Here is a 13,625-nt window from a genome sequence, read left to right as displayed (position 1 = left end):
ATAGGTATACAACAGCCTGTGGTTGTGATGTAGGTTGGACAGAACGCCTACTGTACTCTTGTTCTTCCTATAATTCTAGTCTTGGTATTAGCAACAGCTATACTGTAGTAGCTTTATGTTTATGTACCTTAATGTTATTATTATAGACGGGTAGTAATTTTAGCGTTTTCAGATTTTTCTCTGTTTTTAGGGTAGTAATTTTGGCAGATTTGTAGCATAATAATATCTCGGCTAAGTATGAGTTTTAAGGTTGAATGGAAAGTTTGGAGTCAGATGAAAAAGGGCTAGCTTGCGTTAATTACAAATTCGTTAAAATTAGTACCCGTTTATAATAGTAACTAGAGCACTAAAGTGCAAACCCTCGGCTGGTGACATGATTATAAAGAAACCAGAAGACTGATATAATGCAGTGCATATAGTGATGTTGTTATCATCATCATGCATGACTTGCACATGCAGCAACTCAGGAGCAATAAAACTAAACCAGACTGGAGGCATGCTGAAACATTTGAGAACAGGTAGTAGTACTATAAATATATGCACTGTGGATTAGGATCACAGCAAAGAAGCATGGAGTCTCAGAGAAGTATGGCTCCAGGTCCTGCATGGATCCCAGTCAGCTAAAGCAAGCTTTCTGCTTTAGTGACCCTGTTCCAATATTGTTCCTGGTATATACAGCTTTCTACTTTAGTGACCCTGTTCCATTGTTTCTGGACCTGGTACAGAATCACTTCAGTTATAAGTAACGCATGTGCAAGTTCTGTTCAAGCTACATTTTGCTCGCTTTTATTAGACAACGAAGCTTTAACACCGAAAGCTGCCACTATTAGAAGTACTGACTTGTTGTGTGGAGGCTACCCATGCTGTAAGCGCAGTGCTAGAGCATCCAGGTAAGCAGACCCAGTCACAAGCTTCTTAGCTTTTGCTCGTTTTTATTTGACAACGAAGGTTTAACATGAAATTCTGCCACTATTAAAATTAATAACTTGTTGTATGAAGGCTATCCATGCTGTAAACGCAGTGCTGTGGCATCCAGGTGAGTAGATTCACCTGTCACAAACAAACAAACAAACCAAACGACTACTATAACCCGTGGCCGCCCACGCGCCTCGGGTTAACAACAAGGTAGCTTTGACACATCCAAGGCATCAGCATGCACCCGTGGTGCTTTCATCTTGCATATAATTATAGTAGAGAGTCAGTGCAATGTCTACAAGTCTGTATTAATATTGATACTGTCATGCACTATAATAGTGTATGTACCATTGTCTGAATGGTCTGCAAGATAGCATTATGTGAAATTGAGGTAAAATGCGATATTCATTCTATTACCTACAGCTTGTGCAACACAGAATTAAGTTAATCACATTCTTTACACAAAAATATGTACGGTTATACGCAAAGTCTAAAAGGAGTATATGACGCCCAAAGCAAGAGCTATATACAAAAAAACTGGCATTGAACTTGACAAAAATTATAAGCATACATACACTGAAAGTGGAAGTCAAATCTTCCTATGCTGAGAAATCACTGTAGAAGATATCGTGTGCATGGGAATAAAACAGTGTGTTAAAAAAACAACCCAACTCAATAATGAGTCAATAGAAGCATTGCAAGTGATTTTGACACCTACTAGTGGAGCATTAACTTGATGTCACAACACGACTACTTATATTAATAGTAAGCTAGTAGTAATAGAGTAGTTTGATTTTTACACAGAGTTGTGTGTAAACTCACCTAAACAATGGTGACATTAGCAATGTCGCGCACCATCCCCTGATCATCCTCTAGTGACAAAAGGAATCCACTGCCACTCGCAAGTCCAGAAGTAGGGAAGGTAACACACGCAGTGTTGTCTAATACTTTTCCTACCATAACCTCCCTTTCAATCTCTTCGGCAACTGCACGTAATGGACGGATGTAGGATCAAGTTATCAAGATACACATTTAAAATCATGCAGATGTACCACGGTAAATAGTCGTTTGGAGTTAACAACTAGTTGAGCATGTTATGCACATAAGCTCTAGAAGCCCAGGTCACACCCAACTAAACTATGGTGCCTGCATGAATCTATGCGCATGCATATGCATGGGGTACATAATATACTGCTGAAGTTTGTAACATGTGTATGCAGTGTATCAGGAGTGCATGAATGTATACGTTGTCATTCACAACTCACAGAAGTTGCAATTGAAGAGGAAAGGCAGGAAGGCATTTGGAGTACTGGACGAGGCCACACAGCAGATCCTTAAATCTGTTCCCGCAGCCACATTGTACCTATTCTGATCCAACGACAGAACAAGGTTGTCTCTAGTAATCAGAGTAGGAGTATTGTCAACAAATTGCAGGGGGCAGCTTTTACAGCAGGGCATGCCGACGGCCAGGTCCTTACAGCGCCTCAGTAGTCTAAATACTCGACAGTCAGGGGGCTCGAAATCACAACGTCCTGCATGTATATGTGCGAGTGTACAGCTGGAAATGTGGATTTGATGACAGGAAATACAGTATTACTATTATGTAGGCTATAATTACCTGGGCAATTAAAAAGTATACATGTTTCGAAAACCGGTGGTCGTTCATTAATGTTACAGAATCCCTCATTGATTCGGGACCCATCAGCACGCGACACACAGAAAACATTCCTTTCTTGATTGCCGATCCCACAGGTCACTGTGCAAGTACCCTGCATGTGATTATGAGAAAATTAGATGGAAATAGTCCCAACGATTTGTTTGACTGACTACGTACCTAAAGGTCGAATAATAATTATGCCTCGAGGCATAGCCGCACGAGGGATACAGTAAAGCTGACTGTGTGTGTGTGTGTGTCTGTTCCAGCTGTAATTGCTCAACTGCTACAATGCGACGAAAACTAACAGCTTCTATAGGCTTCTAACCACGTTTTCTTGGATTTTGATTCATGGATTAGCTAACTAAAGCTTCTTTCTCGAGTTATGGCTAGTTTGACTCACATTGAAGGCTGTTGCAGTCTCTTTAGAATTTTTTATAGCATCATTTGTTTGCACAAACTTTCTATATTCAAGTTATGAGTTAGCCTTGCACTAAAGCGCTAGCTTTTTGTTAGCTATACAAGAGTCAAAAAGAGCTGCTTAAGAAGCTAGTAGCCATTATAGGGCGTTTTCATTATAACTGTAGCTATAAACTTATATTGGTGGTTAATAATAATTGAAAGCACCACGGGTGCTGATGCTTCAGTGGATCATAGATGTGTGTCAAAGCTAATTAAAAAGCTACTTGCTATTGCTAATACAAACCATACCGTATAGCTAGAAAATTCTGCGGCCTAAAAATTCTGCGAATGAACGCAGATATATTATCCGCAAATGCTTATTAACCATGCCTAATTTAACAGTTCAAAGTTTAATATTATACGCAGAAGGTCTTTTTATAGCTATTTGCATACATTTTGTTGCATGCAGGCTATTAAATCTGTAATCTCAAAGAAGAGTGCATGGGAAATGATCGACCATGATTGATGCTAAAAGGATCCCAAATGGCAATAAGTACAAAGTCTAAAATTAATGGCTGTTGCATCAGTAGAACTTTGGAGTAGCAACACTCCATGGACAAGTTTTGCTATAGAACTCTTCTGCAATAACATTCCAAGTATTATAAAGCAAAGCTATAATTATAAGCATAACTCGAGAACGATTAAAGCATTGTTTTACAAATCCAAGAAAGCATGTCTAGGAGCCTATAGAAACTTTAATACTTGCACTTACATTAATTGAGCAGCTGTAGGAGTCTACATAGACACACACACTACCATACCTCGCTTGCGCATGCACACCGAGGCATAATAATAATGTACATGCATGCACTTAAAACAGACGTACAGCAGACTCTCGCTATTCCGGCTCTCTGAAATACGGTCACCTCGATATATCGGCCATTTGGTTTGGCACGGATTGCTAGCTAGATGTTTATTGCACAAAACTCACCCTGAAGTACAGCCACTTGCTATTCAATATACTCGCCAGTGCTGGCTGCCCTAAACTAGGTAATTTTTGCGGCTGGATATAACGATTTGGGTGTGGTTTGGCAGATTAAATAGAGAGCAAAATGATCCCCGAGACAAGAACCGCAAAATTAGTCATTAGATTCGAGGTAAGGTCGTTTTTAAGCCGTGGCTATTTCCTGAAATACAGCCAACTCGCTATTCCGGCCAAGCTGCACTGTTCAAGGGTGACCGGATTAACGAGAATCTACTGTAGTTTGAATGAAGTGGTTTATTGAGACACAACCCATTGATTAACTTGCAGAACAAACTACACAACTAGCAGAATAAAAAGGCATACCACATTTTGTTTGCGTACCACTATCAATACCGTACCAAATTCTCTGTCATCCATATTCCAGCATCACAAGTCCCCCCTCCACAGCTGCGGACTGTGTGTAGTAGAGGGAGATTCGCGCACTCGGAAACGTCAAGCAACCATTGTTCCTCTGGATCACTGGGATCAAATCCGGTACACGTAAGACTCCTTTCTTGGCAGAAGTTAGCATCACACTGCAGGATGGAAGAAAATCGATGAACATAATTATAATATCAGTACGCTTTTCAAACTATACATAATAATGTATTACATGAACTTAGTCCCTATAGTTACTACATGAATAATTATGGTGTAATAAAAAACGAAGTAGATAAGATAACAGACTTACAGGTGCAAATGTCCCAGGGGACCATCTACGAGGGCAGGGTATCTGAGTGTTGCAGGCGTCTACTCTTCTCGGCATATTACCAGCAAAGCAGCTTGCATCTGACAGTACTATACTCTCTCCAATCGGATTTCCGTCAGCATCACAGACAAACTCTCCCGTCGTTGCATTAATTTGGGCAATGAATTGCACACAGGACACATTTCTTGAGCGAACTCCACCAGCACAGGTACTAGAGCACTGTGTGTATGTGTGGTGTGTGTAGTCGGTAAGCAGCTGTTGTACTTATACAGTGAAACTTGTCTATTTAACGCCATCCTTGGGAAGACGCTGTGCGTATTAGGAGGTGGCCTATACACATAATTATATGTGTTGGGGCTGAATTAACCTGGTTGTATTGTAGGGTAACTTACTACAAAGTGACAACAATTATTCTGTAATGCAGTGCGAGTGAGGAAAATAAAGAATATTTCCATGCAGAGCACAACTTAATTGCATGAACTGCTATTATTATCCATGAAGCCAACAAAGCTTGATTTGATACTGATAGGGTCTTGCTTTTATTCGGGCAAGCATGGTTTGTAAGCATAATTATAGCTACGCAGTTATATTAGAGTTAAATATCTTACTGGAGAGTAGGCGCTGAGAATCATCCATCTTGGACACTTCTGAGGAAAGCACTCTTGTGCAGCAGCAGGCCGTTTCAGTCCAAAGACGATACAATCTATATCATCCACGGCCATATCTCTCACTCCACCAATCAAACGAAAACAGGTTATATTTCTCTCTTGCACTCCACCACCACAGGTACGTGAACAAGCTCCGAAGGCGGTAGTGTTAAATTCATAGGTTATCGCTGGGCTATAGAAACAGAGCACACATGGCAGCATTAACACCAAACTCAAAATGCATGCCATGCAAGTAAACAAAATGTCAATGTGATACCAATACAGATTTCTAAAAAGCCAAAATGTGTATATTTAAGCATGCATGCATGCGTTGTATGCAAACAGATTGAGTTATTCACCAGAAAGGCATGACACTGCTTTGACAAATCTGTAATTGCGTTGGGTATAGTCCCTGAGGTAAATCAGCAGCATCAATGGACGCAATATTTTCATTGGTCCTGACTTGACAGTTAATTGGAGCAGAACTCTGAATACCTGTATAGAGCAGAACATTGCCCAGGTACAATTACATATCAATGGAAGTTTCTTACAGCACAGGATACGCTATGGCCAGCCATATGCCACCATCAACAATCAATGTACAGAGTGGGAGTAGTTACAGATGAGGGAATAAGACTAACTTACCAAAGCCGCAAGTAACAGAGCAGGGTCCAAAGACATTACCCTCACAAACGTATGCTGCATGAGTGCATATAATCATTGCTTTACACAAAATTCAGGAAACTGACCATTTAAAAAGCCAGCCAGCAATCTAGAGTGCCTCTAAATTTTGTATTTAGAAATGGACAAGCCTAAAATGCTCATAAGTCCACAGTCATACACAACTTCACTTAGTCCGTTACTCACATCTTGGTGTAATGGTCACCAGTCCAGTAGCCTCACCAGCCTCATTACTTGCTGTGCACTCGTAGGTGATGGACAGAGTGTTGTCAGGGTCAGTGTTGTCAGTGTTGATTGTGTAGATACTGCGTCCCGCACGTGGCACGAATATGTTAGACATGTTGATCGGAACCTCAGCTCCATTAGAGTCCGTTGCAGTCCATACGATTGTAGGTCTTGGAAGACCCACATCATCTTTGCAAGCAATGTTGACGGTGTTCGTGAGAAGCAGTGGATTAGGCTCTAGAGTTTGTACAGGTGTTCTGTCCCGAATGATGATCATTACTGGATTTTGTGGTTGTATATCCCGAGCAGTGACTGTCAGTCCAGGAAGCTCCGGAATTGAGGGAAAGAAGTTATTTTGAATCATCGGTGCAACTGAAAGAAAATATCCATTTGTTCAACTCAATTCAATGGGGCAGGTTGCTTTGTGGTCAGCAAACTTAATTATGGCTTGCTCCGTACATTAAACTTTAAGGAACAAGCACTTACACTACACTCAAGGAGTGACTATACACATTTATCTTGGTCTGTTTGTAGCCATGTTAGATAGAAACTTTATATACCTGGAGGTCTGATGAAAATATCTGCGAACAGATTGTCTCGTCCAGGACCATTACTCACGCGACATTCATATCTACCGGCAGCACTGACATTGAAGGTGTTGACAGTCAGGATTTGTTCATTCTCTGACACCTGTAAATATTATTATACGTGTATTGAATTTTTGATGAGCATGCGAAACATAAATCCTTACAGGGTGGCACACTATGCATGCCCAAATCAATGTTTCCGTAATGTAACCCCTCAAACGTAACCCCTCAAATGCGAATTAATTTGGCAGATGGTTAGGTGCGGGTGATATATAATTTACCACACGATTGTAAAAAGGATAATAAATACTGCTACACAGGGCTACTCACCATGGTAATGGTAGAACCTATCTCTGAGCCGTCCAATGCAACTCCATCTCTGAAGAACATGAAAGATGATGTTGGAACACTTTGAAGAATCACACAGCGTAGATTCACATTAGCTGATTGATACACTGTGACTCTCTGAATAATAAAAACATAAATGTGAGACGTTCTATAATCTCATATTTATATAATTATACCTGTCCAAAGAGTGGGAAGACGTCCGCGACTTTAGAGATGAATGAAGTGGTTGTGGGTCGTACTAGAACTGGTGGAACCACAGGAACATTGTCAACGACATTGTTTATTCGATTGTTCGTATTTTGGTTATCAATGAAAATCGTTTCAGTGGTTTGTTCGTTAACTATCACTTGGCCTGGTCCAGAAAAAGTCACAGTATCTCCTGAAGTAAACACTTGCGTGCTAATACCGTTAAAGTAGGTGAAACTATCAGTTGTAATGTTGCGGCCGGGTAGTATTAGGACACCATTGGTGTACGTTATCGTTGTTCCAGTGCTTACAGTAGTGCGCTCTGAACCGGTGGTGAAATTGAAAATCGTAGTTTGTGTTCCAGGATTAAATATTGTTACTCCTCCTGTTGTTTGGTTCACACGTATTTCAACCGGTATATTGTTTGTTATTTCTGTAACTACTCTGGTGGTGGTCGTTCTGTCTGTGGAGTAAAATCCTTCATTACCGGATGTGAAAATTGTACCAGGACCAGATAAGAAGCTTGTAGAGCTTCCATCGTACCGTGTAATTGTACGACCATCGAAGAAATTCAACGTGGTGATATTCCTGGTGTTTGTATCGAAAACAATTCCTGAAGTTGTCAGATCCGTAACCAAACCTGTTGAAGTTGTAGTATCGTCATTGTAAACCACAGCACCGGTGTCCGGATTGAGGTAGAAAACACCACCTCCAGAATACGAGGTAGTAGTTGTAGGTGTAGGTTGAAGCACTCCTCCTTGTCGATACCTAAAGCTACTGGAAGCAGTTGTGTTGAAAACAACGTCTCCATCAGGATTTAGAACTTCAACTGTATCGTCAACACCAGGTGTGGTAGACACAACATATCGCACTGTATATGATGGAGGAACGGAAAACCCATTGACAGAACGGACGGTGTTCCCTGTGTAGATAAGGCCTTGCCGTGATCCCACATTCGTAATGGTTGATGTACTCCCCTCGACTAGACGCACACCGTCTGGATTCACAATGTCAACAAAGCGTCTGCCGCCTTCAGTACGAGTAGTGGTTGTAATTCTCACGGGGGGGCGGCTGTCAAGGAAACCAGAGATAAGATTTGTCACTTGTACTTCATTAGTGAAAAATGCTCGATTTTGATCGTCAAAATACACGACACCAGGTCCAGAAAAGTCTTGGGGTGGAGTATTACTTGAGGTATATGTATTTAAAGAGTTTCCAGGCGTCTCATATGTTGTCAAGGAATTCGTGGTAGTACTAGAAACAGGTGTACCTGGTGCTCCATTATTAAACACTTCAACAGATGTGCCATCATAGTTTAGAGTTTGTCCACTGCCAACAATGATTGGTGGTCTGTCTGTTATTGTGACCGTTTCATCACCATTGATTGACAAGACGGAAGAGCCACCACTTGATGATATACTGAAAGTTGGGAAAGGATTCGGGGTAATAGTAATTGAACTGCGGGCTTCATTGATGCGACCAGTCAGGAGTGTATTTCTACTCGGGTAGATAAATGCTTGCCCATCATTAGTATCATTAGCATCATTAGAATTGCTAATAAGTGTCACACCTCCATCAGGAATATCAAAAGATGCAGTTCCAGAACTAGTTGTTTGGACTTGGTCGTTGAGGAAGGAACTCAAGTCAGAACCGAAAAAAGAGCCAAGCTGTTGGTTAAACCTATCGAAAACACGAATCTCTCTTCTATCAGAGGTACCATCAGAGGTAACATCATAACTAACTCTGCTTGCTGTGGGGTATGTAAAGGTTCTTGATGTACCACCCAAGTCGATCAGGCGTGTAGGAGTCCCTGGATTTGTAAAAATATCCGAGATTTGAGCACTGTTTTGGACTGCATCAAACGAAAGCTGTCCATCAATAATGCCACTATTTATTTCTTGATTGACACTAGTAGATGGACTGAAAAAAGCGACCCTCGAACTGTCATTAGGAGAAGTTCCCACCCTAAGAAGTCCAGGCCCTGTGATAACCTCGCTTGAGCCGCCAGTAAACCGCCTCAGGGTTCTGCCTTGCTGTCCATTCTCAGTGATATCCTCAAGAACATAAAAATTGGTGATAGGATTAAAAACCTCTTGAGTTACAGATCCTCTTCGATATCGTAGACTGTTTGATACATACGTCAATGATTCGCCTGATCCTAGGATGAACGCATCTGATCCTGTGAGCTCAATGACATTTCCATCAGTAACAGGATCAGAAGGACTGGATTGGAGGTTGAGAGCTAGTTCATTGTTTACTCGTCGAGTACTGATTGTCACTTGTGAAGGTGGGACAGGAAATTGAGCTGCAAGACCTTCATAAGTACCAATAAATATATCTGAATTTGTAAAAAGTGCTGTATCTCCATCATAGTACAAAGTTCCAGGTCCAGGTTGTCCACCGGCATCCGGGATTGGTCCAGTGACATCTCGAAATCTGAAACTCCCAGGATCTTGATACAAATACTGAAATCTACTTGCTGTCAGCACAATTGGATCGGCACCAGTTATGGCCAAACTATTTCCATTGTAAAATATACTCGATCCTTCGGGGATATCGAGTTGTGTTGTTGTTGGACGATTGATGAAGAAACTTGGTACTCCGTTGATCGATAATTGGGCAAATACTTCAGATGGCCCCCTACTAGCGCTGAGACTGATGGTTTGAAATACCTATGGAATTATAAAAGTCATTCAGTAGCACAAAAAGAAAACCAGATGGCTGTACGTAATTTCATCAACTTTACCACTGCACGAGCTAAAATTTCTAAAGTAGACGTATAAGCATCCGCATACAATGAATTATGACCTCTTCAAATTGGCCACCATGTGTTCCTTCATAAGACATCCAGGAGGAGAACGGATAAAATTACAGTTTACGCATGACTGACTCATTGCAACAATCTATTTCGTATACAACTTACAGTACAGCTACATGTAGTGGAACCTCTAGTAGAGAGACACTGTATCAAATGTCTCTCTAGTACATCATTGTCGAATAGTGTTTATTCCAAATAATCTTAACAAAGCATACTACAGCCTCTCTATACGGGTAGATCTATATAGCCATTAAAAGCAACAATTCCTTGCTCAATAGATCTAATAGCAGTAAATCAGTACTGAAGTGCAAACCTTCAGCGTTATTTGGGGTTTAGTGAAGTCTATACAACCTCGAGTCAAAGCTGCGTGTGTACATCTAAGCTAACGTGCAGGTTTGATCTTTTCTTAGCTTCTTCTCACTTCATCAAAATCTGTCAAACTTAAACTTCTACCTTGTTGTGTTGAGGCTATCAGTGGCAGATCCAGAGGAGGGTCCATGGGCCCTCCCCCCCTTTTGAAGTTAACTTTAGAAGGCTTAATGACACCAGCTAGCTATTTATCAGCTATTGTATCAATGATTGTACCTGTTGTTTTGATGTATCAACTGCCAAAGGAGTATTCAGGTTAGCCTAGGCTAGCTAGTTGACTGTTCGTGGCAGATTTCTATTGTAGCCTACTGGATTATTACGCACTAAGCTAACGTGCAGGTTTGATCTTTTCTTAGCCTCTTCTCACTTCATCAAAAGCTGCCACTGGATAGCCTCAACACAACAAGGTAGAAGTTTAAGTTTGACAGATCTTCATCAAAAGCTGCCACTGGATAGCCTCAATACAACAAGGTAGAAGTTTAAGTTTGACAGATTTTGATGAAGTGAGAAGAGGCTAAGAAAAGATCAAACCTGCACGTTAGCTTAGTGCGTAATAATCCAGTAGGCTACAATAGATCAAGCTTTGATTCAGACAACATTAATTATACTCTTAATACCTAACCGTATGATGTAGAATCACCAAACAACATCTCCTACATGAGAGTTGCAAAGCAGAAAAGTGCTTCTCTGAGTCCTCTCACAGACAATGGCCAAGGGCTAAGCAACAATTTTTTCTAGTGCAAGCTTTCCTTGTCAGAACGAAACAATATAACTTAAAATCAATGAACTGCTAGCTAATAGGGAACACCTGCAACTTGATACTGTACACCTGTATATTGATAGGGTAACGAGTCGCAGTTTAACGATTGATATTAGAACAAGTTTAGGGGTGTGTATAGCAATCAATTATCGAACACAAGCTATTTTCAAACGTTTTTTCTCGACGACGACGGCTCAAAGCATCTAAGCTGATAGCACCTATAGGTATAGACTAGGTAAGTCTCTAAATTCGCTGCCAACAAAAAGCTTCCTCAGCGGAGTGACAAGGCCAAACAAATCAACTATTTAGTTCGAACATAGCCGCGATTCTTTGAACTCTCACAAAAAGCTCTAAACAGCTATAGCTACATGCAGTGCATGACCGTTCTCTACAACTAGTAAACTACATACAGCTCTAGTTGACAGCAAGCTGTTAGATAAATGGCGGTCTCTTGAGCAGTGTATTGCCATCAAAATTCGAACGATTAATTTGTAGCTCTAAGCCCCCAGAAAACTGTGGTCAACACAAGGACAATTATAAAAATGATACAGTGGAGCCTCCATAAAACAGACACCATTGGGGAACAGCCTTTTGGCCGTTATAGAAAGGTGGTCCTTGTTGAGAGGTTTTGATTGCTAACCACACGTATGCTCCATGAGTAAATTTCTGCTGCAAATGAGTTTTAGAGCTGTGCTAAATGCTTCTACAAAAGGCAGTAGGGACGAGCTACTGCTAGGTTTTCACGATTGTGCAAAATAATGCTATCTCATAATCTTCTGCTAATTCTGGGTGTGGCTGTCCGTTCTGGGAGATTATATACTAAAGTAGCCTTGAGACCAGGCCAATTAAAATACACGCCCATGTACTATCTACTATACGTGCTTTATACTTAGCTAGCTAGCTGTGGCACTCTATGGTGTTGTCGAGAAGGCTTGCATGCTTGCACACTAGTCTGAAACCAGAAGAGGCTCTCATCTACCTCTATGATGGTTGGATGGTCGTGATATTTTTAACTTGGTTTCTGTACAAATGAGAGCTTCTTCTGGCTTCAAACTATAGTCTGCAAGCCTTCTCGACAACACCATAGAGGGTCACAGCTAGCCAGCAAGTCTTCTCGACAACGCAATAGAGAGCATAAGCCACAGCTTCACAGGAGACAAGTATTAATACGGAAAGAAACTAGTAAACAAACTAGTTTACGGTATAATTTTACGAAGGTTTACTAAAGTATAGGTAACTCAGTTCTATCGCCCATGCAATAGAGACCAGGCCGTATTTTAATCGGCCTGGTCTCGAGGCTAATACTAAAGCTGATTGGGAACTAGAAAGCTGCTCGTTGCATGGAGTACAGAGGTGAGAGGTTACTTTACATTGAAGTCATCGCTATTTGCCTTTTTATAGCGTGTGGTTGCTCTTCGGAGCTAGGTTGTCGTTAATGGAGGAGGTTCCATTGTAAATGTATACATGTACACAATTTGATCCCCAGCGACTTCTACCTTCATGTCTGTACTAGTTATGTGCAGGAATATTTTTTGCATGATGTATTATTAGGTGAGATTTTTCAGATCCATTCTTTCCCTCACCGACCTTATATAGTTGTGCTACATGTAAATATATTTTATGTTCACTGCAAAATGCATGTATGAATAGCTTTATTAAATATGGATGGCTACAGTACGTACACTCCAAAGCACTCACCACTTCATCTTGACCCTGAGCAGCATGCTGTCCCACTATCACCAGCTGTAAGAGAAAACTGTGCTGACTGTTTTAATTCCTGCACTACTATATAATTAGCTTGAGGCATGCAGGAGGTATACTATGAACGAAGTTGCATGATATGAAAGTCAAGTAAAATGCTAAGTTTAGATTTAGACACAACTTACCGCAGCAACAAGCACATACAGCGTAGAGGATTGCATATTTCTGTTCTTGATCATAGAGCTTCCCTAGCATTGACCATTCACAAGCAGCTATGTAGCTAGGCTACACACAGTACGTTGAAAGAACAGAAGCATTATTCTGAGGAGCAAGAGCGTGCTGCGTGCGCAGGCCCCGCGCATTAGAAGGCGGAGCTCTACACGTCACGTGACACACTTTGTTACAGAGACAAAAGAAAACCAGTATGCGCGCCTTGCTCCAAAACAACTTCTATTTGGCGCACAGTGTCACAGCTAGATCTACAGCTAGCTAGCTACACCGTAGAGCTATGGCTATCTGTGATAGCTACTCATTTTATAGAAGTCTACATACGTAGCCATAGATAATAGTCTAGATCTACATTTTTATTTGACAGAAGC

General features: G+C 41.0%; 1 protein-coding gene across 1 annotated transcript; it reads right to left on the bottom strand.

Moving 5' to 3' along the window:
• Positions 1-1,348: 1,348 nt before the first annotated feature.
• On the bottom strand, positions 1,349-13,438 carry LOC135338915 (uncharacterized). Its single transcript, XM_064535007.1, has 15 exons — positions 13,212-13,438; positions 13,024-13,068; positions 7,369-10,050; positions 7,175-7,309; positions 6,818-6,947; positions 6,219-6,629; positions 5,997-6,050; positions 5,711-5,846; positions 5,313-5,544; positions 4,687-4,923; positions 4,355-4,531; positions 2,534-2,684; positions 2,181-2,447; positions 1,738-1,901; positions 1,349-1,530 (listed from the first exon to the last, which is right to left on the bottom strand). Exons 1-14 carry the CDS (start codon positions 13,263-13,265, stop codon positions 1,738-1,740), a joined length of 4,875 nt encoding a protein of 1,624 aa, XP_064391077.1. The 5' UTR covers positions 13,266-13,438; the 3' UTR covers positions 1,349-1,530.
• Positions 13,439-13,625: the final 187 nt, after the last annotated feature.

The sequence above is a fragment of the Halichondria panicea genome, chromosome 7 (genome assembly GCF_963675165.1).
Source record: "Halichondria panicea chromosome 7, odHalPani1.1, whole genome shotgun sequence".
Classification (NCBI taxonomy): domain Eukaryota; kingdom Metazoa; phylum Porifera; class Demospongiae; order Suberitida; family Halichondriidae; genus Halichondria; species Halichondria panicea.
The sequence above is the reverse complement of the archived record's forward strand: the minus strand, read 5'-3'. Positions and strand labels throughout refer to the sequence as shown.

What these genes read in the sequence shown, in the direction of transcription:
- LOC135338915 (XM_064535007.1), bottom strand. Translation starts at nt 13,265, where the DNA reads ATGATCAAGAACAGAAATATGCAATCCTCTACGCTGTATGTGCTTGTT. An exon ending in CTCTGTTACTTGCGGCTTTG is followed by an intron (nt 5,847 to 5,996) that starts GTAAGTTAGTCT and finishes TGCTCTATACAG; the next exon opens with GTATTCAGAGTTCTGCTCCA. An exon ending in TATGGATGACAGAGAATTTG is followed by an intron (nt 2,685 to 4,354) that starts GTACGGTATTGA and finishes AATCACATGCAG; the next exon opens with GGTACTTGCACAGTGACCTG.